This window comes from Nipponia nippon, unplaced genomic scaffold, assembly GCF_047370975.1.
Source record: "Nipponia nippon isolate SJK-2023a ecotype South Korea unplaced genomic scaffold, ASM4737097v1 scaffold_1, whole genome shotgun sequence".
In the NCBI taxonomy this organism is placed as follows: domain Eukaryota; kingdom Metazoa; phylum Chordata; class Aves; order Pelecaniformes; family Threskiornithidae; genus Nipponia; species Nipponia nippon.
The window spans coordinates 47975417-48000613 of NW_028262290.1; the positions used below are offsets into that span (position 1 = coordinate 47975417).

At 38.2% G+C, this 25197-nt stretch overlaps 1 protein-coding gene across 1 annotated transcript; it reads left to right on the top strand.

Moving 5' to 3' along the window:
- The first annotated feature begins 962 nt into the window (after positions 1-962).
- On the top strand, positions 963-24870 carry LOC104019777 (opsin-5-like). The gene is made up of 5 exons (XM_009473098.2): positions 963-1050; positions 4593-4755; positions 6387-6514; positions 7050-7384; positions 24259-24870. The coding sequence occupies exons 1-5, from the start codon at positions 963-965 to the stop codon at positions 24868-24870; spliced, it is 1326 nt and encodes a 441-aa protein (XP_009471373.1).
- The last annotated feature ends 327 nt before the right edge of the window (positions 24871-25197 follow it).

Here is a 25197-nt window from a genome sequence, read left to right on the forward strand (position 1 = left end):
TCACCCCTACGTAAAGTTACGAGTTAAAAGGTACAAATAAGTCTTAGAATTAAGTGTGTACATACACATATCTTGTACATTCTTGTCTCTACTTATTAGTTATTCTGATTCTCTTCCTGCATTTCTCTTTTTTTTTTCCTTTTTTCTTTTTTTCTTTCTTTTTTTTTCCTTTTTTTTCTTTTTTTTTTTCTTTTTTTTTTCTTTTGGGGGGAGTGTTTTTTGGTTTTGGTTGGTTGGTTGGTTTAGATTTATATTTGCAGTTCTGTACTCGCTGTTAAGATTTCCTACCTTGGTTCCTCTGGTTATTGTAAAATGATGATGAACAATATTCTGGAACAAACCTTATTGAGCCGAGTCAAATTTCCAAAATTTAATGCACCCTTGCTCACCAATTGCATTTGTAATGTTGTGATATTCTCATATTTAGATAAGTCCCTCCAATTAATAGAAATTGGTTTACCTCAGCATCAGTTCTAGGCTGTGATTTCATCTGTAAATTACACAGAATCACAGAATGGTTGAGGTTGGAAGGGACTTCTGGAGGTCTTCTGGTCCAACCCCCCTCCTCACGCAGGGCTACCTGGAGCCAGTTGCCCAGGACCATGTCAAGATGCCTTTTTTAGTATCTCTAAGGATGGAAACTCCACAACCTCCCTGGGCAACCTATGCCAGTGCTTGGTCACCCTCACAGCGAAAAAGTTTCCTGATGTTCAGAGGGAACCTCCTGTGTTTCAGTTTGTGCCCGTTGCCTCTTGTCCTAGCACTGGGCACCACTGAAAAGAGCCTGGCTCCGTCCTCTTTGCATCCTCCATTCAGATAAATTAATTATTAATTCAGAAAATACAATTAAATTAAATTTTCCCTGTCCTTTCCCCACCAAACAGCTTATAGCCTTGCAGAGAGCTCACAGGTGTCTGCTTGGATACTGGAATTCTAATACCGTGTCCTGTTCTGTTTTTCAGATGGGCCCATCTTTCGGTAACTCAACATTCCAGTCCAAAATAACAGAATCAGCTGATATGGTTGTTGGAATATGTTATATGGTATTTGGTAAGTATGATTTCATGGTATGTGTGTTTATAGAGCTTTGGCTGTATTTGGTGTGGTAAGGAGACTTGACTGTAAAAGTCAATTTTGTTTCTGACACAGATGAACTTCTCTCATAAAAAAGGGGAAAAAAGCATAGAGCAAAATCATTAAAACATTTTTAACCTGTGATTTATGTTAGGTACAAAAACTTTATTCAGTATTAGGAACATAAAGCTGGACAGGAATGCTGGTTTTTGAGGCCCTGGCAGTTCTCAGCACCCGCATGATTGTTGTTAAATCTAAACAGCAAAGCATCTCTTCCATACATCATTGCAAACCATAGAACAAGATATCCTGACTGCTCATAATGCCTGAAGTAAAATACCAAAAGCCATAATTATAACGTGTCCAGGAAAGGTGCCGGAAAGATCAGGTTTATGCGCAATGTCCAGTCGCTGCCTTAGAAAGCGAGATTTCTGGGGAGGTGGCTATGCTGTTAAAGATGAGGCAAATTTATCCTCCATAGTCCTGGTCTGACTGAGGAGAAAAATCCAGATTCAATCCTAAAGGTACTGGTCAATGTAACCATGAGCCAGAGGCCAGGAAAGGCAACCTAGACATCTGGGGAAGCAATGGTGACCCTGGCTAAGTTCAGTCAGTAGGCACAGCTGATGTCTGATGCTTCAAAAGATGGTGAAAAAGAAAAGCATAGAAGCCAAATGAATGCCCTAACAGGAAAAAAAATCCTCCTTGGAATTTTCCTTCCCTAAGGCAACCAATACTAGCCCTGAAGTATGGGATTATTGCAAAATCAATATAGCACCAACAAAGAGTGAACCTGTGTCTTTTATCCCCATTAACTGTCAATGAATACGGGCATCCTAATGGCTTCAAAGATTAACATGTTTTTTCAACATTTGGATTGAAAAATTTAAATGAATGTAGGCCTATTTCTTTTAGAGTGTATCTGTATATGGATAGCTGAGTTTGAAAGGAGGCTTATAGCCTGGCTGGACAATGCATATCAATTTAGAGACTCCTGAATTTTCAGAGCTGGTTCAGCTAACAATAAGGTAATTTCTCGTCAGAAACCTCATGCTGTTCTTCTCCTGCCAGATGGACTTGAAATTTTCTGCTGTAGCTTTATTTTTTGGTTTTGGTGTTTTCTATGTGTTACCAAAAACAATAAGATGCGGACCTCTTTACTGACAACACTGCTGATAAAATAGTGAAAATTACATCTATGTCTGTCCTATGTTCTCCTCTCCCATCTTTGTTCAGCTAGTCATACAGCATAGTGTTGCCTCTTAACTTTCTTTTTAACTTTCTCTTTCCGGATCCTGTGACAATCAACCACGCTCAGACAACTGAGTCTCTTTTCAGGGTGTATCTTCAGTATCTACTCTGTCAGTCGTGCCAAAGCTGTTGAAGAGCCCTGCTTAGACAACAGGTGCAGTATGTTCACAAGGCCATAGAAAATGGAGCTTGGAGGGAACCTGATAGAGCATTTAGTGCATTTGCTGACCCTTTATATGCTTCCTGACCTAAATTTGTCAAGCCTGCTCTGAAAAACTTTCCATGAACTCACTAAGCAGTTTATTCCAGTGTTTGCTAATATGAGGAGGAATGGGAAACATGTAAAAGAGGTTTGCAGTAAGTGGTATTTTGCAAAAGTTGCACATAACATTTGAAAGAAAAAATATATGCTTAAAAAGGAAAAAAAAATGTTTCAGATAAAACCTCTTCCCATCTCTCCCTCCAGGAATTTCACAACGGAAACATATGTGAACAGGGATGGCTTTGACCGTACAGTCAACTAGATCCCAAAGTGACTATGATATCAGTTGGTGCATGCTAAAAAACTGTATGTGGACTTAAGCTGGTAATCCAGACAAGAACAGACACCATGGGAAATAAAAGCAAAAAATAAAATAGAGTTTTTGCTAAGGAGAAGTGTGATGATTTACTCTCCTGTAGCATAGCCACCAAAGATACTTGGTATAACTGACATCTCTGATGTGGCTACAAGTTTTATGTTCTGGTTAAAATTAATCTTACAGTAGGAACAGTGAGAGAGCATATCCTGATAATCTGATGATCTGTGCTCCTTGACCTCAGCCAACCTGATTGTGCTTAGATAATGGTCCTTTTAGAAATACCAAGTGATAATCAGATTGAAATGTAATTTAAACATTGAAAAATATTAAAATGTGGAAAGAAAATGGAAATAATAATTTTAAACAAAATGATTACTTTTTACTGTGTTTTCATTGTTATATTTTTTAAGTCTTGGAAGAAAAATGTTTGGAACAAAATTGTTGCATGTTTGCAGGAGAAGAATTCAAGGAGAATATCTTTCCTCTCTCCAGAAGATTTTAAATTACAAATATCTTAAATGGGCTTAAGGAGATCAGTGATGGAAAGGAATTTAGTATCAGTGTCTAACATTACTTGCTAATCTGCCATTTCCTTGTGAGAAAATATCATAAACTGTAGAACATTTGGGAAAATTATGTATTTTTTCCTATGAGAGTATGATTAAATTAGGCATATTCTTTTATGGGTATAATCCAAAGCCAATGTTACTTTGCAGTCTCTATGCAACTTGTTAACCTCAATTTCTATATCAATATTTACCTATATACTGTAGGTGAAGTGTTGTTTTTTCCAAAGATATGCAGGAACAGGCAAGGAGGTCCACAAAAGCACTTGGTGTCTCTTCAACAGCTTGATTTCACGTGGCATTAGTTAAGGAGCCCTTCCATTCATTAGGCATTCTTGTGTTCATGGCCCTCTGAAGCTTTTATATTTGAAAGTGTTGTTCTTGTGTATCTATAAAAGGCTGCCTAAAACTCTGGTTTTTGACTGTTGTCTGACCTAAACTGATGGCCACCTAACTCTTATCTAACTTTGTGCATCCATCATAGGTTTTGATCCTGTTAGTTTAAAGGCAGAGAGCAAATTGCTTGTCTTCTACTAGACTACTTTCAGCCTTCTTAAGTTTCTTGGCAGGTCTCATAGTAAAAGCATCATTCCCAGAGAAAATAGTTCTATCTAGACACAGTAGAGACATTACTTAACTACATTTTTTCTCTTTCATGCATAATTCAACATTCTTGCTGTATTGCCTATTATGACTAGGAACTATAACAGGCACCTCTGAGAAAATGCCTCAAAGAGAAAGGAAGAAGGGTCAGTGAATGGAGAGCTCTAGACTGGGAAAATGTGTGCAGTGCCAGATGGATATTGTGTCTGGCTTAACTAATGCCAGCTTCCTACAGGAAAAATGTTTTTTGGAAGGTCAGTTAACTTAATGGATAAAATTATTCATTAGATCTTTGTAGATAGTTTGATGGACAAAACAGGAAGAAACTAGGAAAATGATAAAAAAATTTCAAAAAACATCGAAATACAAAGAGAGAAAACCACAAATATAAAAAAGAGACAAGTTTATCTGATAAATGCTAGCTATGATGACAGCACATTATTCCTGTGCAGGAAAAAAAAAAGGAAAAAAAGGACGGCTGAGAGTAACTTTTTCTTCATATTTTGTTTCTCTGCAGGAATATGCTCCTTGTGTGGGAACAGTATTCTCCTATATGTCTCCTACAAGAAGAAGAATTTGTTGAAACCAGCAGAATACTTCATTATTAACCTTGCCATCAGTGACCTTGGTATGACTCTGACATTGTACCCTCTAGCTGTAACCTCCAGCCTTTCACACAGGTTTGTTCACTATGCATGCGTTATTTAACATCCTCTGCAGGCTCTGGAGGTCTGTGTCAGTGACGAAGACCGAATTACTCTGCCACTTTTCGTGCCTTAAAAGTGGGAATTAATTAGAGGGATTGAGAGAAGTATGCTCTGTAACAGCAGCTTTACGGACTGCTAGTGTTAATGAGCGTTTGTGTCTATTTGAGGTCACTCTCTTTTTGATTTCTGCAGGGCTGAGAAGATTTTTTTCCAAACATCCACTTCCTACTGCTTGTATTCTTTGTGGGTAGCATTATTCAAGTGATGGTGAAATGCTTCTTTTTTTTTTCAGTTGGACAGAGAAATTCGGTATCATGAAAAGAAAAACCCTGAATTTACTTAAGGTCTCTGAAAGCAGTGGTAGTGATGATGCATAGAAATGTAATGTTCTGGATTACTTTTTAGGCCAACACCCTGAATTTAGAACTTCTTCCTTCATTCCCCATTTCTCTTTTTCCACATGAATTCAACCTCATATCATTGGGCAAGATCTATTTTTTTGTGATCTTCTTTTAAATTTTGGGAGGCTTAGGAGACTCATTCCTAGACCTCAGATAGTATTTGTGCAACCCAGACAGTATGAAAATGTTTCAGATAATGTAACTAGATAAGAAAAGGTGAAGGAATATCAGAACTGGTTGTCAGGAGCTGTTCTGCATGGTTTGGGATAGGAGGGTATTTGTAATATTTTGGTCTATCCCAGTTGTTGCAGACTGTCCCGCAACTGTATGGATGTGAATATGTATCGCTGGTTTGTCTTCCCAAAACACTTTACTGAGAAACCTAGAAATGTGTGTTTAATAGTGTAATTTGGTAGAATATGTTTAACAAAAGATGGAGAACACCTCACCCAACATAACCCCTGGGTAATTTTCTCTTTTCAGTTAACCAAAATGAAAAAATGTATTTGGTTTGATGTGAAAAAATCTCTGACCTTCTCCCATCTAGTTTTCTCTCATTTTGGCATAAAAAAAAACCAAACAAACAAACCCAGAAAAGAAAAAAGTCCAGTAATTACTCAGTTTTTACCACATTATTTTCTGTGTTAAAATATTGCTAAATATATTGACTAATGGAGACGATGTCTTCAAAATCTAGAACAGGGCTTTTGATAACTGCTACTGCAAATACTGCTGGTGTCTGAATAGAAACGGAGGAGGTATAGTGATTCAGATAAATTTTTTGTTCTTCTGAAGAACCTTCACAAGAGAACATGTTGATTTTGATGAAAACTAGTTTTAAACATATACATAAAGACAGCAGAAATAATAATAAACTGTTTTATGACCTAAGCCTACTAGTGACAAGCATTTAGATTTTTCTTTTTCAAAATGATTATCATTAAGATATACTGCTTTGTTTTATAAAAATAAAAAGGCTTAAATATGAATCATAAAAATAAAGCAGGGCATGATTACTTTACTGGCTGTAAGTTTTTCAAATGAGAATATCTTTTGTAGTTGATCATTGACCAACAAATAATCTAATCATACAGTTTTATTGAATTTTTAAGACTACAACTGTAAATATATTTCTACCATTTAGTATTACATTTAAGAAAGAAGCATAGCATCTAAGAATTAACTTTCTTGGTTATTTGCCAGGTGGCTGTATGGGAAACAGATTTGCTTGTTCTATGCATTTTGTGGGGTACTGTTTGGGATCTGCAGTCTCTCAACACTGACATTACTGAGCACTGTGTGCTGCCTCAAAATTTGTTTTCCAGCTTATGGTAAGCTAGTGTTTCTGTCTTAAATTACTCAATTTTTCATTTGAACATAGACCATCATTTCTGGGTTGCATAACCTAGAGAGTGTTTTTATAGAAGAGATCTTTTACATCCAGTCAAACAGTTCTTATTTCTGTGATCATTGATAATTAACAATAGGGCTAGATATATGCAATTGATTACTTTTAGGCTCTTTTAAGTCAGAGTGATAGTTTGGAAACGTGGAGTAAGAGTTCTGATCTGAAAGCCGACTGGCCTGAATAAACTAATTTTTTCAGTTTTTTGCTACATTTTGATAGAGATTTAGTCATAGAGATTTATGTTGTGCTAAGTAGCCTACATGCATCAGAGAATTCAGCTACCTAATTTTTTTGCAAATTGTTGTGAACCATGCCCTATTCTTACAAACCTTCAATATGCTATAACATTTTGAACACCTGTTAAAGTTACCCTTCTTAATTACCCTGCTCAGCTGCCTGCATACAGGAAATTCCACGCAGACATGGCAACCATGCTGATCTTGTTTTGTGTCTTCCAGGGAACAGGTTCAGGAGAGAACATGGACAAATCTTGATAGCCTGTGCTTGGACTTATGCAGCAATTTTTGCCTGTTCTCCCTTAGCTCACTGGGGAGAATATGGAGCGGAGCCCTACGGCACAGCCTGCTGCATTGACTGGCATTCCACCAACGTAAATGCTGTGGCCACATCTTACACAGTAGTCCTCTTTGTTTTCTGTTTTATTCTCCCTTGTGGAGTAATTGTCACTTCCTACTCTCTTATTCTGCTAACTATGAAAGAATCCAGGAAAGCAGTGGAACAGCACGTCTCTGGCCCTGCCAGGATGAGCAACGCACAGATCATTACCGTCAAGGTATTTGAAAGTTAGTCTTTGGCAAGCTGTTTTTGGCACAGGTGGGCAGCACCATTTAAGGTCCAAGAAAGTTCTTGAGGCAGGAATAAAGATGGAAAAGAAAATTGGACCTTACCGCATACTCATTTCAGAAAACAGTATTGTCTTTTGCAGATTCACTGCATGGAAATGTGTTGCTAAACATACAAATAGTAGCTGTGTTGTTTCTGGAGGGTGATAATTAAGCTCACATACCTCCATTATTTGTGAAAATTGAGATTTCAGACTTTTGATCAAAAGGAAGGTTAAAAATCGGAGCACTGTGTAGAAGTGAGTTTGGGTCTCATGCTCTTGGACTGGCTTATGAAAGCCAGTCTGGTTTTGAGTGAGTAAATTCTGTTTGCCCAGCTACAAACATCTGAGGAGATCCAGGCTTAAACTTTATATCATTAAAGATTTTAAATAGTAGTGCAGAGATCAAAATTCTCTTGTTTATAACTGAACAAAGGACAAAAGTCATAGAAAAGTGTATTGCTGTAAATACTTTTTGAATCAAAACCTCTGAAAGTTTGTGTTTCACTAGCTTATGCAGTAAAATTAAACCTGTGGTCGCAGTATTTGTTGTGGAAATTGTTTTCTGCTTCTGAACTATCCTTGTCTCTGTCCTTTCCAGGAGATCAGCATCTGTTTTTTTTAATACACCAAAAAAAATAAAAAGAGGAACTTTGCAGCTAACATTAGGTGTGGTTCACACCTTAGATAATATACCTCTTGAAAGACATGAGTGTTACTGCTTGACTCTGTTAATTATCTCCGGTGAGAAAATACTTGTTTGTTCTTGATTTCAATGAATCCTTCTCTCATTTCTCTAGTTATTGTTTGGCATGTCCTTCTAAGTATCTTCCTCACCACCCTTCAATTTCTTGCTTGGAGTCATCTTTAGTCCTTATCTTCTTTCTCTGTTCAGAAATATGGATGCTCTCATTTGCAAATACAATTGGATATCTCCCAGATCTTCTGTATAGATGATCTGCTTTCTCTTTTTCATGCTAACAGACTTGGTCTCTCTCTGACATCTTTCTTCAGATTACCAAGTGCAGTGTAGCTGCACTAGACATCTTAATCTGCCCTGTCTCTCCCTTTGAGTACCTTGGTTTTGACCACCATAGGAAACAGCATCCTTCTGTCTACTACATGGTCTTGTAACCTAAATATCTTCCTCAGTCCAAGCAGTTTAAGAACTAAAGAGTTATGTCCATGTCTTACCTACTCCTTCTTTGTAATAACTCTTAGATGGAACATTTCCCAACTAAAGGTCTTAAGTATATTCCTCCTCTACTCCTGGATATTCAGTAGACATTCATTTTCTTAAGTCTTTAATTTGACTACAAGATACTATCCTTTAACTCTTTAATTAACTTTTAAGACTCTTCATAGCTTATCCTAATAGACTTCTATACTCCTGTTCAGTGAGACCAAGATGCTGGTTACACTGTATGCTCACAGCACTCAGAAATGTGCATGCATGTTCAATGCTACTTGCCATTCTTACGAGTTCCTTCTAATAAACACTGGCAAAAGGAAAACAATATCTCCTTCAAAATTTCCTTTGTGATGTTAACACAAAAAGTCACACTGATATGTCATAGAGGGTGATATTGGTTGAGCTGCTGGAACACAGTCATGTACTGACAAGCATTTCTTCTTTTTATTCCCTGATTTTTTCTCCTCAAAATTGCTCTGATCTTCACTGTTAGATTGTAAACTCTTTTAGTTATTCTGAGACTGCTTATCTGCAGAGAGTCTCACCCTGGAATAAGAATACAAACAACAACCAGTTATACATGATAATCCCTTGGAGACACCTGCTAAGAGGATGGTTTAAGTCAAACTCATAAAAGCAGAGAGGAGAGGAGAGAAGAGATATTTTTGGTTTGTCTTTTTCTTAAGAAACTCTGCTAAAACAATCCACCCCAAATATGTCAATTTTGTGGTGTAGCTGGAATGAGTATTTGTTGAACTGTATTTCTTCCTGCTGGATTTGAGCTGCAATACAGCCTACCTTGTAGCACCTGTCAAATTAGAGACAATTTATCGCCCATTCTTCCTCTGGCCTTTTCCATCCTGCCTCTGACATCAGGTCACTGTAACTTAGGAGTCCTGGTCAGGTTTGACCTCTGCCTCTACCATCTGATCCAGCTTCAGCTGAAGTGCTTGGACATTGCTTCAGTCTTGAAAAGCTAAATCTGGAAAATTTTTTTGGCACTTAAAGTGGGACTTAGACACTTAAGAATCCAGCTAAGCCCAGAAATATGATTATGGAAGCTCTTGCTTGGCAGCTGCCTATGCCTTAAGGCTCTAAGAAAATGCCACAGGTTCCTCTGCAAGCGTAAAGGTTCCCCAAGTGCCTGCAGTTTGCTTTAATCTGTACTGCCCTGCACACTAAGTGGCTATCTCTTTCCTAAATTGTATTAGCATAACTAGGTCATAGTGTTCAATTTAGGCCCACTTTAGTCTATTTGTTTATTAGTAATTGAATATTTTTGTAAGAAAAAAAGAACAATAAAATACAGATTACATTTGCTATCACTAATCTCTTTCCCATGTTAAAAGATCTGTCTGCAGTGTTTTTTTCTGTGCTATTTTAGAGTGACGATAGCAAGACTTTTAGAAAATGTAATGGGCACTGTATAGTGCCATTAGTGCTTTTGTGCTTGTGAATTGGCAAGGTTGGCTAACTGCTGATATTGCTTTTATGATTATATAGTGCCATAAAAATCAATTATAATGCATACGGAGGACATTATTGTTCTCATGTGATCTCTTCATAGGTGCATAGGCTTGCCAGCTTCTGGAGAAAACATGCTCTGAGCATATAGATAAGACAGATAAATATTATGAATGCAAGTAGAGATGTAGAAAATTCCCTCTTCTCCAGGAGTTCCTTGGGATTAAGCCATTTCAGAAACACATCCTAGTTCCCCCTAGATGTTGCAGGAGCAAAACCACCATGAGTGTAACTTCATGTCTCATCAAATATTTGTCCAAATACCATCTGTGAATTGCCTGCAGTACATACAATTTAAATCATGAGGGGTAAGCCTTTGGCCTGGGATATTGTGTTCAGTTTTTGTTCTGATTCAGACTTTGTGTGTGACCTTGGACAAAACTCCTGGTACTCAACTTGTATTTCCTTGTGGCTGTAATTTGTGATACCTTTGAAGTACTTGATTTAAAACACTGAAGTATCATTTGGCTGAAAAGGAGAAGGTGGAATAATTCACATCTCTCTTCTAATATTGTTTATTGAAGAACGTGATTTTGTTCTTAGTATGGAATGCAATGATTTCTAGAAAAACAACACAAATCTGCACACCATGGAGGTTAATTGGTCTTAAATTGGGTTTCTAGAATACATGGACATAGTGCTTGGGTTTTTTTAATCCTCATTAAATTATTTTTTTGTTAAATTAATAGAAATTTTACCACCAACATTAATGGAGGATGTCGCACTGCTCTGAAACTGGAAGTATTATATATCCACTGGTACAAGCAATCTTGAAAGCTGTGGCTAATTGCAGGTGGAAAGATCTATGAGCATAATAGGAAATACAATGGAAATCAAATTGGATAAAGGTTACTCTTCAAAGAAGACCTACAGTTTAGAATACAAGATGCTAAATCTGAATAATTAATTGTAATGGGTAAATCTACTCCTGAAGTGAAAGAAGAATTACAGCTGTTCAATGCCTTTCTTGATTTTGTCCACCTTAAATAGATGCTTTTGTTGTAAGGCACAGCAGCATTGCAGTTTGCTGCAGGCATTTCAAAGCCATTTGGCGATTAGTGGTCTGTGTGCTGTTTCTAAATGCATGTGAAGGGAGAGAATCTGCATGAAGACACAAACAGCCAATGCCAAACTTACAGTTACATTGCTTACACTATTGACCGTATAATATTTATTGATTTGAGTTGGAGGCAATCGGATTTTTGGCAAGCATGGGAGAATCTGGTTGACTGATAACGTGTTGAATGTGTCTTACTGTCAAGACTTGCTATGGAAGAATACAGACATTTCATTTGGGGAGAATGTGAAACTGAGATTCTATTACTTTAATAAATACAGATGATCACATTTATGGTTGGCTTTTACTTTTGTGCAGCATAGACATTTATAATACTGAAAAGTGAAAGAAGTGCTTTTAGATTCCTATGTAAGCATGGCTCAGATCAGAAAAACTCTTCGATAATGCTTTAGACCTTTCAACAAAGTTGCCTTCATTTTTGTGTGATCTCATTTGACTAGTTCATTTATAGTTATCACCGCTGCATCCTAGGCTTTCCAGATACGCACGTCCTATGAAGTTTCCAGGCATCTTGGGCAACATTTTTTTTTAAACCCAGAAAAGGTTTACAGAGGCAAAAGAGGACAGATCAAGGGTGTGAGATAGCCTCTAGTCATCCCAAGTTCATCAGACTTCTGTTACAGCCTGATGCATACCATTTTAATTCCTTTCCTCCTGGTGTAGGAATAATAGCATCGGTTGTTCTTGTCTGTTGCTTTTCAGACTTTGCCATCATTGCTTTGGAATATTTTGCAAGATACAATTGCAATATGCCTTGGCTTTACAGGTCAGTAAACTACCAGTCTGCAGAGTGTTTAGCTAGCTAGTTTCATGACTTCAATGTACAGTAAAACTCTGCAAGATGGGAAGTTATGGCCAATATTTCCTTTACCGATGAGAACTGGAGCAAGGTTAAACTACCAAACTAAGGCCACCAGTGTAGTCATAATTAGCTGCAAGACTCAAATTCAGGAACCCTGCAAGACTCAAATTCAGGAACCACTCTTGCTTTGCCTGGTGCTTAGCCCATTAGCCTCTGCTTCCTCATATTTCTGTCTCCAGGCTTTGGTATGGTACTTATGGTGACCTGAATACTCAGCAAAGTTTGCACAGAGAGACAGTCTGCAGTTTTCTGCTCTTGCAGGATTTGAAGGAAGAGCTAGATGAGCCTTGCCAGAGACCAGTCCATGAGATTGGGTGTGTGAGTCTTGCAGTCTTCAAGGATCCAGAGGCTGAGTTTGGGGTCCATGTTACCTGGCTAACATAAATTCAGTAAGGAGAAGGGACAGGTGATTTGTAGGAACCTGTCTTCATCTTTGTGCGCCACTGTGGGGGACAGGCAGCACCTTGGCAGATGGTGGTGGATGAACTAGCAGATCTTAGGTGATGAAGGGCTGCATCAAGGGACAAGAACCAATTCCTCCATCATGCTCCGTGCCAGCTGAGCTAGTTGGCTCAGAGGGGTAGCATCCTTTGTCCTGTTCAGACATTACTGTAGTGACTGTGCTTCTCAGAAATTTCGGAGAAACAGTGGTTTCTCTGTGGCACACTGTTTATTAGATCTTGCTCTGGGGTGCACAGATCCCTGGTGTCCTAGGAAGGCACTAAAGAAAAAAATGGTGGCCTCTTAGTACTGGTTTCCATATTTTGATGAAAAATGGACTTCAAAAAGGAGATTGAAACCATAGTATCAAAATAAAAGAAATAAAACTATCAAGCGATGGGAACACTGATGCTATGTTTATGTTCTCCTGCTATCATCTGTCACCCAGATCAATGAGAAGGCTTTGTTCCCAGCTTTCATAATTGCACTGAGCGCTCCTTGGTTTCTGAGAATAAAGTTATGATAGCTCTTTATGCAGACCTCTAGCCTAAGATACGCTGGTGAGATCCTCAGTGAAATTTAGGAACTCCCCGGCATTTCAGCAGAGAGGGGTGGGTGCTGGGCACTCCTGGGACAGGTGGCTCCCATTGGTCATTGAGGCTCACTGGGATTTTACCCTGTGTGTGATGCATGCTGACTGTGAACAAAACTTTGCTTTTGCAAATCATGAGACACAGAAAAAGTTGTGTTGAGGGTACAAGGGAGGGTAGAAACCAGCTTTGGATATGCTCTGTAGGTGTAAACCCCGACGAGGAAATCTGTCCCTAAATCTAGCACTGGAACGCCTCCTCCAAGAGAGCCTAGATCTTCCTCACCTGTGTGCTTTAGGTGGCCTTAGGGCAGGAAAAGTGGAGATTGTGTTTAGTTTTGTAAGTATTTCATTCATCAAGATGCATATAATGATCTCATCTACATGACAACCAAGGTAGTCTGTGATGCAAGGAGAATGGATTGCACTAAAGACACATAGCTGATATACACATTTTAAATAAAATATTTATGCTACATTAGAACATTGTTTCTACTTAGAGCTACAGGCAATGTGTAGTAGTGCCTGAGTACAGGAGAGGGCATATCCATTTATGCGTACTTTTTGTAGGCTGTGCACTAATCATAGGACTCACTTTAAAATAAATAGACAGCTACCAAAAAATTTTGGGCCGTAGCAATTAGATGGCATTGAAAATATTTTTTGCCATATTTTAGCAAGACAGCTGATGAAGAATTACCTTTATCTTGCACAACTCAGCACCATTAAGCTGAGCCTATACAGTGAGATGCTGTCTCTAAGTATGTACAAAAGAATAAGTGAACAAAATAATGCCAGATTGCTTAAAAAAATGCAGCCAAAGGTCTGTTCCAAGGTCTTGAGAGCAGAGTAATCATTGGAAAGAGGCCCATTGACTTTTTTTAGAGCAGACACCAATATGAATCAGGTTTGGTTTTTTTTTCTGAACCACAGTACTGTAACAGTAGTTTACTGTTTTTACTTTTTTTACTCTTTTGTGCTTTGTTGAATGAAGGGAGGAGTAAAATTCATGACATGAATTTTCAAAGCTTAGCCTGTGAATTTCTAATTTCTTTTACTTCTTCCTCTATTTTAGCAATGCATTGACTCACTGGCTTATTATTTGTCAGAAAAACAAAGTAGAGGTTGTAATAGTCCCTTGAGGCATAAAAAGTCAGTGGAATTAATTTGCTGCTTGTAAGAACGCATTTGGACTAAATCTCACAGATTTTGAAAATAGTTGCATTTACCCTGTCAGAAACAATTTGTAGGAAAAACTTTCTATTCTCAGCAGAATAGCTTCACCCATAGCAATTCCTTTAAAAGTGAAAGAAAAGAAGAAAGTATCATTTTATTGGCTTTGTCATAGCCTTATCTAATTGCCTTCTCAGAGCCCATTTCTCCTTTGCAGCCTCTGGGAACTGAGAATCTTTTAAGGCTGTGCTGCAATAAGCATATTGCATAAATAAATTGAGAATAGTTAAGCACTTGCTGCAAATATTCTTTTCTGTTTTGCAGACAAGAATGAATTTGGCTGCCAAAGTAAGCAATAGGTTGTACAGAAGAGAAAAATGACGGACCATATATGATTCACAGGAAGGCCAACATGCTGTCCTCTAGATTTAAATGATATCATCTCAGGAAGGCTTGATTCTTCTAATTCTTTAATGCTCAATACTTCCTATTCAAAAACTTTTTGCAATATATTTCTTAAGAAGCAGAAAATGTACTTCTAACTTTCTGTTCTAAATTCTCTTTATTATTACAATGAAGTATCCTTTATTAATAGTTTTGTACCAGGAACATGCGTATGCCGGCAAGGTTCTCTGTTGTACATAGAGATACTTCAAGTCCAGACATGCAAGATGCTGAATACACTGAAACCTTCCCTGCCTGTTCCTAGTACTGTCCTCAGGTGTGTTGGATGGACTGGCCCTGACAGCATGCAGGTTTACCTCGTTGTGCTTACAGGCTACAGTCGTTCTGCTCTTCGCAAAAGATCCATAAGGGCACAGGGTCTTATAAGTGGCCTAACTCAAAAGTACGTGTCTTGAACTTGACCAGAAACTCTCCTTTCCGTGCCTTCTGTACATTCCTCCTTCTTACTGATATTCTTGATAATGCTGACAATCTTAGCAATAATGTTGTTGTCTCCATACAGGTATATAATGATCAGTTGAAAGTGAATATTTTTTAGTCAGTTTATTGTCTAATAGAAGAATTTGCTAAATCTTCTTTGCTATAGTGAATGTGTTGATATAGCAAATATTCATCGGAGTCCCAAGGGAGTTCTTTAGAGTGAGGGTAAAGTGTAATGAAAAAAATATTACACAACTCTCATAATATATTCTCAAATTCTGTGCATATTTCTGGACAATATTATTCTTCTGTAGATGGAATTTTTAAACGTAGAGGTTGGCTGTTACATTGAAGCAACTACATTATATTTGGAGACCTAAACAGGAGTTCTTCAGGCTGGTTGAAGATCTGCAGCCTGTACTGATTTAGTGGAATTTGCAGATAATTGACACACTGTCAGCTCTTGAGTCTGTAATTGTAGGCAGGTGCTAAAATAGTGACATATGTGCTCAGCTGTAGATGCTAAGGACTGAATAATCTAAAGCATCTACATGGTCTCCACTAAAGCTTGCTGAAATTACGCACTACATGACAGATATATAGATAATTCAATATTTATATATTTTATAATTAAAAAGCAAGCCCACTATGTAATTATACTGTTATCTAAACGTGGCATTTATTAGAAGTTTGCAGTTATAGCTCCATGCTGGGCTATGACAAGGTAAGAAAATGATCAGCAATGACTCCTAATATCTTAACATTCATAATTTTTTGCCTATATTAAAATCTTCACTTGTTATTTGAAATACTGGTTGATGTAAACAGTCTTGAATCCTTAGGGCAGCCTAGTATCACAGGTGTAAGGTACCCATCTGTTTCCTTGAATTTTGGAGTATATGAAAATTATTTTGTTGTGGAAATAAATGTCACTAGAATGCAAAGGAGCTGGTAGGAGTGCAGACCCAGAAAACTGGGAACCCAAATGTCTTCCTATCAAATTAGGAAACAAAAGGCAGCAGATAAAAGCAGATGAATCTGAGGAGTTGTAGCAGGGAACAGTGGTAATTTCTGTATTGTCAAAGAAAAAAAGCCAAGGATCACAAGCACTGGCCCACTGGTGGCCCTGTTGCTTAGTTGTTAGCATGCTCCCTTGTGTGTTTTTTACCCATGCCTGGATGATAGCGCAAACCAGGGACTGTTCCTAAAAGGTGGTATGGGCAAGACTGTGGCACATTTGTCTTGTACCAGTTTCCTCTTGTACAGTTTGCTAGTATTATCCCAGCAGCATCTGCAGTCTAACATGATCCTAACACCCCTTCCTAGGTTATGCAACAAATACTCTCTTTCATGCAATAAAAACACTTTGAACTGAAAAAAAGTACACTGAACCCCCAATAATTATGTCTTAAGCCCACCAAGACACCACAAGAGAATGCTGGTGAGATCCAAGGCCCAACACTATGCAGTGTGGAGGTGACTAGTCTGTGCTAGATCCAGACAGTGGTCCCTGATCTTATTTTATTTAGCAGTTTAGCCAATGAGACTATAAAACCCAGTCTTTTTGTCCAGGACATATCTCCTGGTACTATGTGTTAGTTGTTAGATGAAGCCCCTTTCTAACATGGCTGGAGTGCTGGGGATTGGTTCTGGGCGTTAATTTTTCTTTGCAAGCTGCTCTTGGCTGAGTAACACCGTGCAGGAGAAAGCTTTATGTCTGTGTAGTTTAAGTAGGAAAATGAGTGATAGCACCTTCGTTTTCCAGCAAGAGAACTGCCAGTGTCAGGTAGCCTATTGGCCTGTTGCCACCCCTACCATGACAGTGCCCCATCCTGTCCCCAAGCCTGCAATGCTCTTCTTAGTGCAGTCTGGTACTAAATGAAGGATGATGAAAGATTAGATTGACTTTTCTCATGCTGATGCTTTTATACCATGCTTAGCAGGATCTTAACATGTTCTAGTGATTGTCAATCTTAATTCCTCTGTTCAGTGGCTGTGATGTCAAATCTGTTTGCCTTACTAAGGGCATAAATTTGACCAGTGAGGTGTCTGGCTTCTGATTAAATCTGGAGTAGTGGCCTGCAGTCTAGGCTGAAGTTATTATTGAGAAAAGTCCTACGATTCACAACATTTCTATATTTTATGTTATCTAATGCAAGCAGTCCACCCTGCCAAGATAATTCCTCAGGATACAAAAATACATGAGGTTCGGGGTGACACTCACTGATGCCACTTTTGCAGTAATCATGCTTTGCGTCTCTTTATCCTGGCCAGAACAAACCGCACCCAACCTGTGGGAACCGTTCTGAGAAAGATGAGCAATGATTCAGACTTGCAGCACTGCAGACCAGACACTTACATGTTAGTTCACTTTTAGAAAATGCTGTTGAGGCATATGATATGTTTGGATTTTTTGAACATGGCTGACCAGTTCATACTAGGACTACCTACAAGGCTTTTAAAATCCTTTCAGTTGCTAGAAACCTGCCTGGAAGATAACTGTGAAATAATGCTTCACACCAGTTATTAAATGTATAGACAAATAGACTTTTTGTAATACACATGCTCTCATTCTTCATGTACTTTCTCTTAATTATAATGAGTAATGCTTTACAATATGGGTAGTTTAATGCAAATTACCTTGGTGACTGTGTTAAGGGAAAGATGAGAGCAAAAAAATGAGGAGAATGACTGGTACATTCTGTGCTGGTTCCTGTACAGTAGAAATGCAAATCTGGAAATCTGTTTCTGGATGTTGGTAATTCTCCACAGGCCAGAAGACACTGTTATTTGGAAGCAGATTGGAAGTGATAAATACTTTCCTTGATGGGGGGTGAAAAAACATCAGTAGTTTCAGAATTTGATTGTTGAATGTATCAAGCATGGTTGGTCCATTGTGTTTCTAGTTCTAATTTTTATGAACTTGATGGACAGATTGAGAAATCTGGACTGGACATGCAAAACCACACATTCCTTTGCAAGCATGATTAGAGATGCCTGAGAAAAAAAGCTTTTTTTTTTTTTTTTTTAACAAGTTTAGATATTCCACAGGATTTTGCATGTACAATTACAGGATATGAATGCATAATTTTAGTATGCATGTACACAAATATATACATGCTTTTGCATGTGGAAATGAGTCATTTTCTATTAAAAACATGGGGCAAAATAGCTCCACAACTCAGACTCTAGAAGTTAGAAATAGAAGTCAGACAACAAGGATTCAAATAAGATATTTCTTACTAAAGAAGCTTACAGTAATCCTAAGCGGGAAGCTGTGAAAGATTTGTACATGTGCATAGTTTTCATTTATTTCATGGGAACAAGTAACAGAACTTTGTTTCTGGTAGGCTGACATCAAGGTACTGCTGCCTCTTTGTGCCTGGGTGACTGGCTGAGTGTCATTGCATCAGGGATCTCACCAGTGGTTCAGTCCTGGAAAACATCATTTACTTAAATGTGTCAACAAGCTGAATTCACCTTGTCTTATTCAATACGTACTCCAATAAACATCTAGTTTGAAATAGTTGAATCAGATCCTTCACTTGTGCTAACAGCCAGGGCTTGTTCCAGTCTGCATGAATGAACTGACATATACCAGCTGAAGATCTAACTACAAAGAGGACTTAATGCTGCAAGTGGAGAACACCTATTTTCTTTTTATATTTACCTGTAATGGAAAAATATCCTCTGTAACTTGTGTTCTTTGTTGTGGAGCTCTTGTAAACTTCTCGTGTTTTCCCATGTTCCAGTTCAATTGTAATTCCCCAAGAGAGGCTTTTGCCAGTAAATTTCTGAGCAGTGTCACCTACTGTTATATTTGGTATGTGAACAATATCCTTTTGCTTGATTTACAGACACAAAGAAATTTTTTTTAATTTGTAATTGTGTTTATTTGCTTCTCCAGGAGATATTTTTAAGAAGGTTTTTGTATATAGGATTTGCCTACACACAATGGCAAAGTTTAAAAAGATTTTTGAAAACTCTCCTAAGCCATATAATATTGTTCACAAGCTATGATAGAGTCCTGTGTAGGCTAAGAGGCAGAGCAAGGGTGACTTATTTCTTACCTTACCTTGGGAAATTATTATATTGCTGTATGTGCCTACATATATATGAATTTTTACATTTTATGAAATGATTTATCCTTGGCAAACTACATAAGTTATGTCAAACTTCCCAGTCAGAATGGGTGCTGGGTGTATAGGGCATGCTATGTATCCTGTGATAGTATTTTTCTTACGTCCCTGTATGATGGACAAGACTGTAGGGATTCTTCTGGTCAGTGAGCTCTTTGAGTAGAAATACAAATAATTAAAATAAAAATCTGGCTTGCAAGATGTGGGAAGAAGGCATTGCCTCTTATTCATATTATTGCAGGGCAACAACAGGACACTTGATCGTCACTTTGATAAGAAAAAGTGTTAGAAATTTCATGGATATGTGCAGTTATGAAAAGATAACTCACAGAGCTGAAGCTGCTCTTCTCTCTGTTTCCATGATAAAATAAAGACATTACAGAGAGTCCATTATAGTTCATTAAAATCATCTTCCTATTAACACTAAGGGATTTTGGATCATAGACCTTTGATTGTACTTGCTACAAACTGTAATGAGTTACTTAGTGCCTTTTGGAATAGTTTCCATAACAACTGTCCTAGTTTCACCTGGGATAGAGTTAATTTTCTTCTTGGTAGCCCGTATGGGCCTGTGTTTTGGGTTTAGGATAAGAACAATGTTGATAACACACTGATGCTTTGGTTCTTGCTAAGTAGTGCTAAGTTGTTGCTAAGTAGTTGCTAAGCAGTGCTTACACTGGTCAAGGACTTTTCAGCTTCCTGTGCTCTGCCAGGTGCACAAGAAGCTGGGAGGGGGCACAGCCAGGACAGCTGACCCAGACCGGCCAAAGGGCTATTCCATACCGTATGGCATCATGCCCAGTATACAAACTGGGGGAGTTGGCCGGGGGGCAGGGATCGTTGCTCGGGGACAGGCTGGGCATCGGTTGGCGGGTGGTGAGCAACCTGTACAGTGTATCACTTGCTTTGTATTACTATTGTATTATTATTATTTGTTTTTATTATTATTATCATTACTATTACTACTGTTCTATTTTTATTTTACTTCAGTTATTAAACTGTTCTTATCTCAATCCACGAGTTTTCCCCTTTTACCCTTCCGATTCTCTCCCCCATCCCGCCGGTGGGGGAGTGAGCGAGCAGCTGTGTGGGGCTTAGTTGCTGGCTGGGGTTAAATCACGACAACAACTAAATTTTTTTATGCCTTTATATGAGGCCTGCACATATTTTTCTAAGTCACATCATCACATTGTTCCTTAATCAGCCACACAAGTTTATGCTGGATTTTCTTGTGTTCTATACAGGCTTGGTTTACTGTTACTGAAATTTTAGCAGCTGTGTATTATAGACTGAGGCTAAAATTAGGCAATATCTCTCTTCTTCACTTTAATGAGAGATGCTGGGCTCAAGTCTAGAGTGAAATTATGAAAAGGCTGGGCTATAGTCCAGCATGCCTGTTGTCATCCCTGGGTCTCATTGTGCAGTGATGCACAGGTGACTGCTGCCTCAGGTGGTATCACCTTCACAGGAGAAAATCCAAGGCCAGAACTGACATCTGTCCATCAAGTATAGCGTAAAGATAATTGAATCAATCACACAGTGATGTAGTGAAATGGGGTAGTTGACCTGTCTCGTAGTGTGAAAGTCATATTTACTTATGAACAGTTCTCCTTGGTGCATGTAGTTGATGTGTGGCCTTTGTGAGTTAATTAAATGAAATAAAAGAATGAATGTACAGATCAGTTATTCTGAACAATGGTTTCTGGGGTAAAATGAACTCATCATTGGAAATAACCTACCTGAGGCGGAAGTAAAGTATGTTTTCTGACATATTCACGGAATTCTAGTTGGTTATTGAGCCTTGAGTTACAGAACCAATGTTGCTTTGTTTCTATCCTGCTGCTTACGTTTTTAGGTAACCTTTGGCTACTGTATTGTGCACTGATTTAAGAAAGTTTTTTGGAAATCATCAGCAAAGTTGAAATATGAACCAACAGGAAAAAAGGAATGCTCACGCACAAGTTCTCTGTCCTTACAGTGAAAGAGCTTGTGGAAAAGATTATTTTGCTTTCAAAACTTTTCTGTTATCTTTGACCAGTTTATGTGCAGGTAATTGAAACCCCTTATTATGGCTGACTAGTTGTGCTTCGTTGCCTCTCTGTTTTTACTGGAACAGTGTACCTGCAATAATCTTTTTCTGATCATTTTAGGAAAATTGACCACTGCAGCTTGCATGCGTAGTATTTCGGAGGTAGATAAGATACGATTTTACAAATACACCATGTCTCCAAGAGTGTGTACTAAAGGACATGCCTTTGAAAGCATACTGTGCCTATGCAATGTTCCCCCATTTGTTGTCCTTATGCAGTTCTGCTGTTGTTCTTGTTTGCCCACAAAAATGCAAAGGTGTCCTTTGGTTTGGCCCTTTGGTGAATTTTTTGTGAGGGCTCACAAAGTTGCCCCATATCCGCTTCATTAAAATTTTCCTGTTTTGTTGTGCATATGAAAATCTCTGTTATTTGCCATCTTGTGTTAGCATCACTGGTTAGCCTACTACTCATACCTGTCTTCTTGGAACCATGTTGGTTATTCTATTGATCTTAAGGAGATGGAGGTACTTCATCAAGCACCTGGCTTGAAACTTCTTACCATAGGCAGAGGGTGTTAAGTCCTTTTGAGCTCTGTTGTATTAAACTCCAGACTTCTCAATATGTGGCATGACAATATAAATAATAATAACAAAGTCTCTTTCTAAGTTCATGTACCTATATGTACAATTGATACACTTAAATATCTCAAAGGGGGTTCCTTTTGTCTAAATGTGCTCCACTAAAAGTCTGCAGTACATCCTCAAAATTGTCAGTGACAAAGACCTGAGAGCAATCCATCACATCTGTTTTAAACATAGATCTTTGAATGATATCAGTTATGTTCAGGGGATATGTCTCTCTTTTCTTTGACATTATAAAGAACCTAGACTGGCTTAGATTTAGCTTATAAGTTTTTGGATAATTCAAGTTATGCAAGATTAATTCCCTCCTTGCCCTAGAAACTGTATTGATGCAGTTTGGGAAGCTGGTTGAGAGCTCCTTGAAAATATGTGCCAAATGTCTTTTCATAGGAACAATGTAAAGCCTATGGCAATCCCAAAGATTAATTGCTACCATAAATAAGTCATCTGGGAAATGCACCAATTGATTCTAATGTCCATTTCTTCTGAATGTGATTCTAAAGGGCCAAGGCATATTACTTGCCACAGAGACTGCTTTTAGTTTCAGTCTTGAATACTGGCCATGGACAGTTGAGGATTAAAAAACCCATGCATCTGGCACCAGCATATCCATAGATAGAGCCAGACCTTCAGCTGATGTAAAGAAATAGAATGCTATGGGAACAAAGAGAAAAATTAAGTTCACCCCATCTTGTGGATTTGCCTCTTCATCATTTCTTAACTAGTCTCATTTTGTCAAAATACCTTGTTTCTCAATTCTGTCAAATGACTCTAACTTCGGACTTTACGTGAGTTCCAAAAGGTTAGAGCTCTAAATGGTTGTCACCCATAAATAGAAAATTTCTCCTGTGCCACTATTATTACAGTGGATGGCTTTCTAGAGAGATATGCAAATTCATAAACAGATTTTAGCCTAATAGAAAAACCAGTTAAATGCCACAGACAATCCTCATAAAACTCATGGTATATATTTCTTGGCAATCACCATGCATTTCTTCTTGCAAAATAAACTTTGTGAGACTATTAAACTTAGGGAGAAAATAATAGCATTTGGAGGAGCTGTCTATGCCTTAAAAGAGTCTAATGCGTGTTAGTGCTCAGGGCCTCTTTCATTCTCAGTCTGAACACAACAATGTCATCTCTCCTCATAAAAAACCTCATGGTTTTTGCAACCTTGAATCTATAGCCAGAGCCTCACTGAGAAAAGTGGTGGATTTGCAGTTAACTGAGCCAGTTAGCAGCTCTGTACTCCCACTTGCAGAGGGCAGCTCAGGCAGGTGGCACAATTAGAAGCTGAAAACAAAAGTACTTTCCTTATGTATTTTCTTCTGTCCCTTGGATCCAATACTACTCTAAATTGAGTGGATTCTCTACTGTCTTCCTTATTTGGAAATACATACTTTTGGCAAGAATGGACTTGTGAAGGTTCAAGAGCATGAATATTCTTGTTTCTGTCTTTAAAATATGTGTGCACTTCAGTTATAAACACTGCTTAGAAAGATGCCTAGCAGGCTAGTCTTTCTATATATGCTGATGCCTACAGTTTACTTTAGATTTTTTGAGGTTTATGTTTATTGCAGATCCAATATTTGTTCTTGCATTTTACATATCTCTGTGATAATTTGTACAACAAACCTGTTGTTTTCATTGGTGTTTGTTTTGTTTTGTTTTTGTTTTTTGTGTTTTTTTTTTTTTTTAAAAGGCCTACCAAAGCTTTCTTCATAGAGTTTATAAAAACAAACAATTGTGCAGTAGGAGTTAACTTAAATTCACTAGTTTCGTTCACCTTCAGGATTAATTGGGATTTCTGCTGTCAGGTGCCTGTTTGTGGCTCCAGTTGAGCACTAACAGGAAAATTATGGAAGACATACTGTAGCCAGGAAAACCAGTATTACTCATGAATTAGACAGTAGATAGGAATTGCTTTGCAATACAGACAAGTGTTTCCCCAGAATGGTATATTTTTCTTTAGGTTGTCTTCCTTTTTGGTCTAAAAAGAGTTTTCATGGCACTTTAGAGACAAGGATGAGAAATGTAGGAGCTGATACATTTTAACTCTGAAAGTTTCAGGTAGAAGTAAGTTTTAGACAGAATTAAGTTGCTAGAAAAATACGCATTTGGAGAGCAGTTGAAGTATGATGGAAGACTCGGGGAGACTTTTAACAAGGAGGTTCAATCAAGTGCTATTTTTATGCATGTACTATTTTGGTGACTATTTTTCTCATGCATGCAATTTTTTAACTCACTGTTTTCTCCTTTTCTCTGCAAGCTGAGTGTCGCTGTGTGCATTGGATTTTTTGCTACCTGGAGCCCTTATGCCATCATCGCCATGTGGGCAGCTTTTGGATCAATAGATAAGATTCCTCCATTAGCCTTTGCTGTGCCCGCTGTCTTTGCAAAGTTCTCCACACTCTACAATCCAGTTATCTATCTCCTCCTGAAGCCCAATTTCCGAAACACCATCGCCAAAGATTTCGCAGTTCTTCAACAGCTATGCATCAGGAGTTGTTTTTATGTCAAGGCACCGCAGAACTACAGATCAACTTTGAACACCAGCCTGAGAACATTTAAGGGCAAAAATGAATCCAGATGTAATTCTCTGCCAATTGTGGAAGAATGTCCTTATTTCCCCCGTGAAAAGCACAGTGATACTTTTGAATGCTTTCAAAGCTATCCAAAATGCTGCCAGGAGATGCTAAACTCTATGGAATGCCCTCCTCAAGAAACTGTGTCCCTGGAGAGCAACCTCCAAGCAAAAGTGAGACAGGCCAGTAAGAAGCCAGTAAAGGTGGTTGTGCGGGGAGAAAACAGCGCTGAAATCAATACCTTGGAAATCACCTTGGAAGCAGTACCTGTGCATTGTACATTTACAGGCCTCTAGAGCTGCTTGCGTGAAGCCCTCTGACAGTACTGTTGTTGTACTGGATTTATGAATGTAACGTTTTCTAGAGAGTCCTTTTACTACCCCATTTTCTAGACTATTTTCTTGTTTTTTCCCATACTCTTTGATGGGGCATGTGCTACAGCATGGACATGCTATGAATGCTTGTATGACTCTTGTCATGCCAACTTAAGTACGTTGCGCTAACTTTGTTCACATCATGAACTATGTCAGACAAACCCTCTCTGCATTTTGTAACATCCTTTTACTCCATTTTCAAGAGAATACACTAACTATTGAGAGGTTTTCCATAAAGCATTATTACCC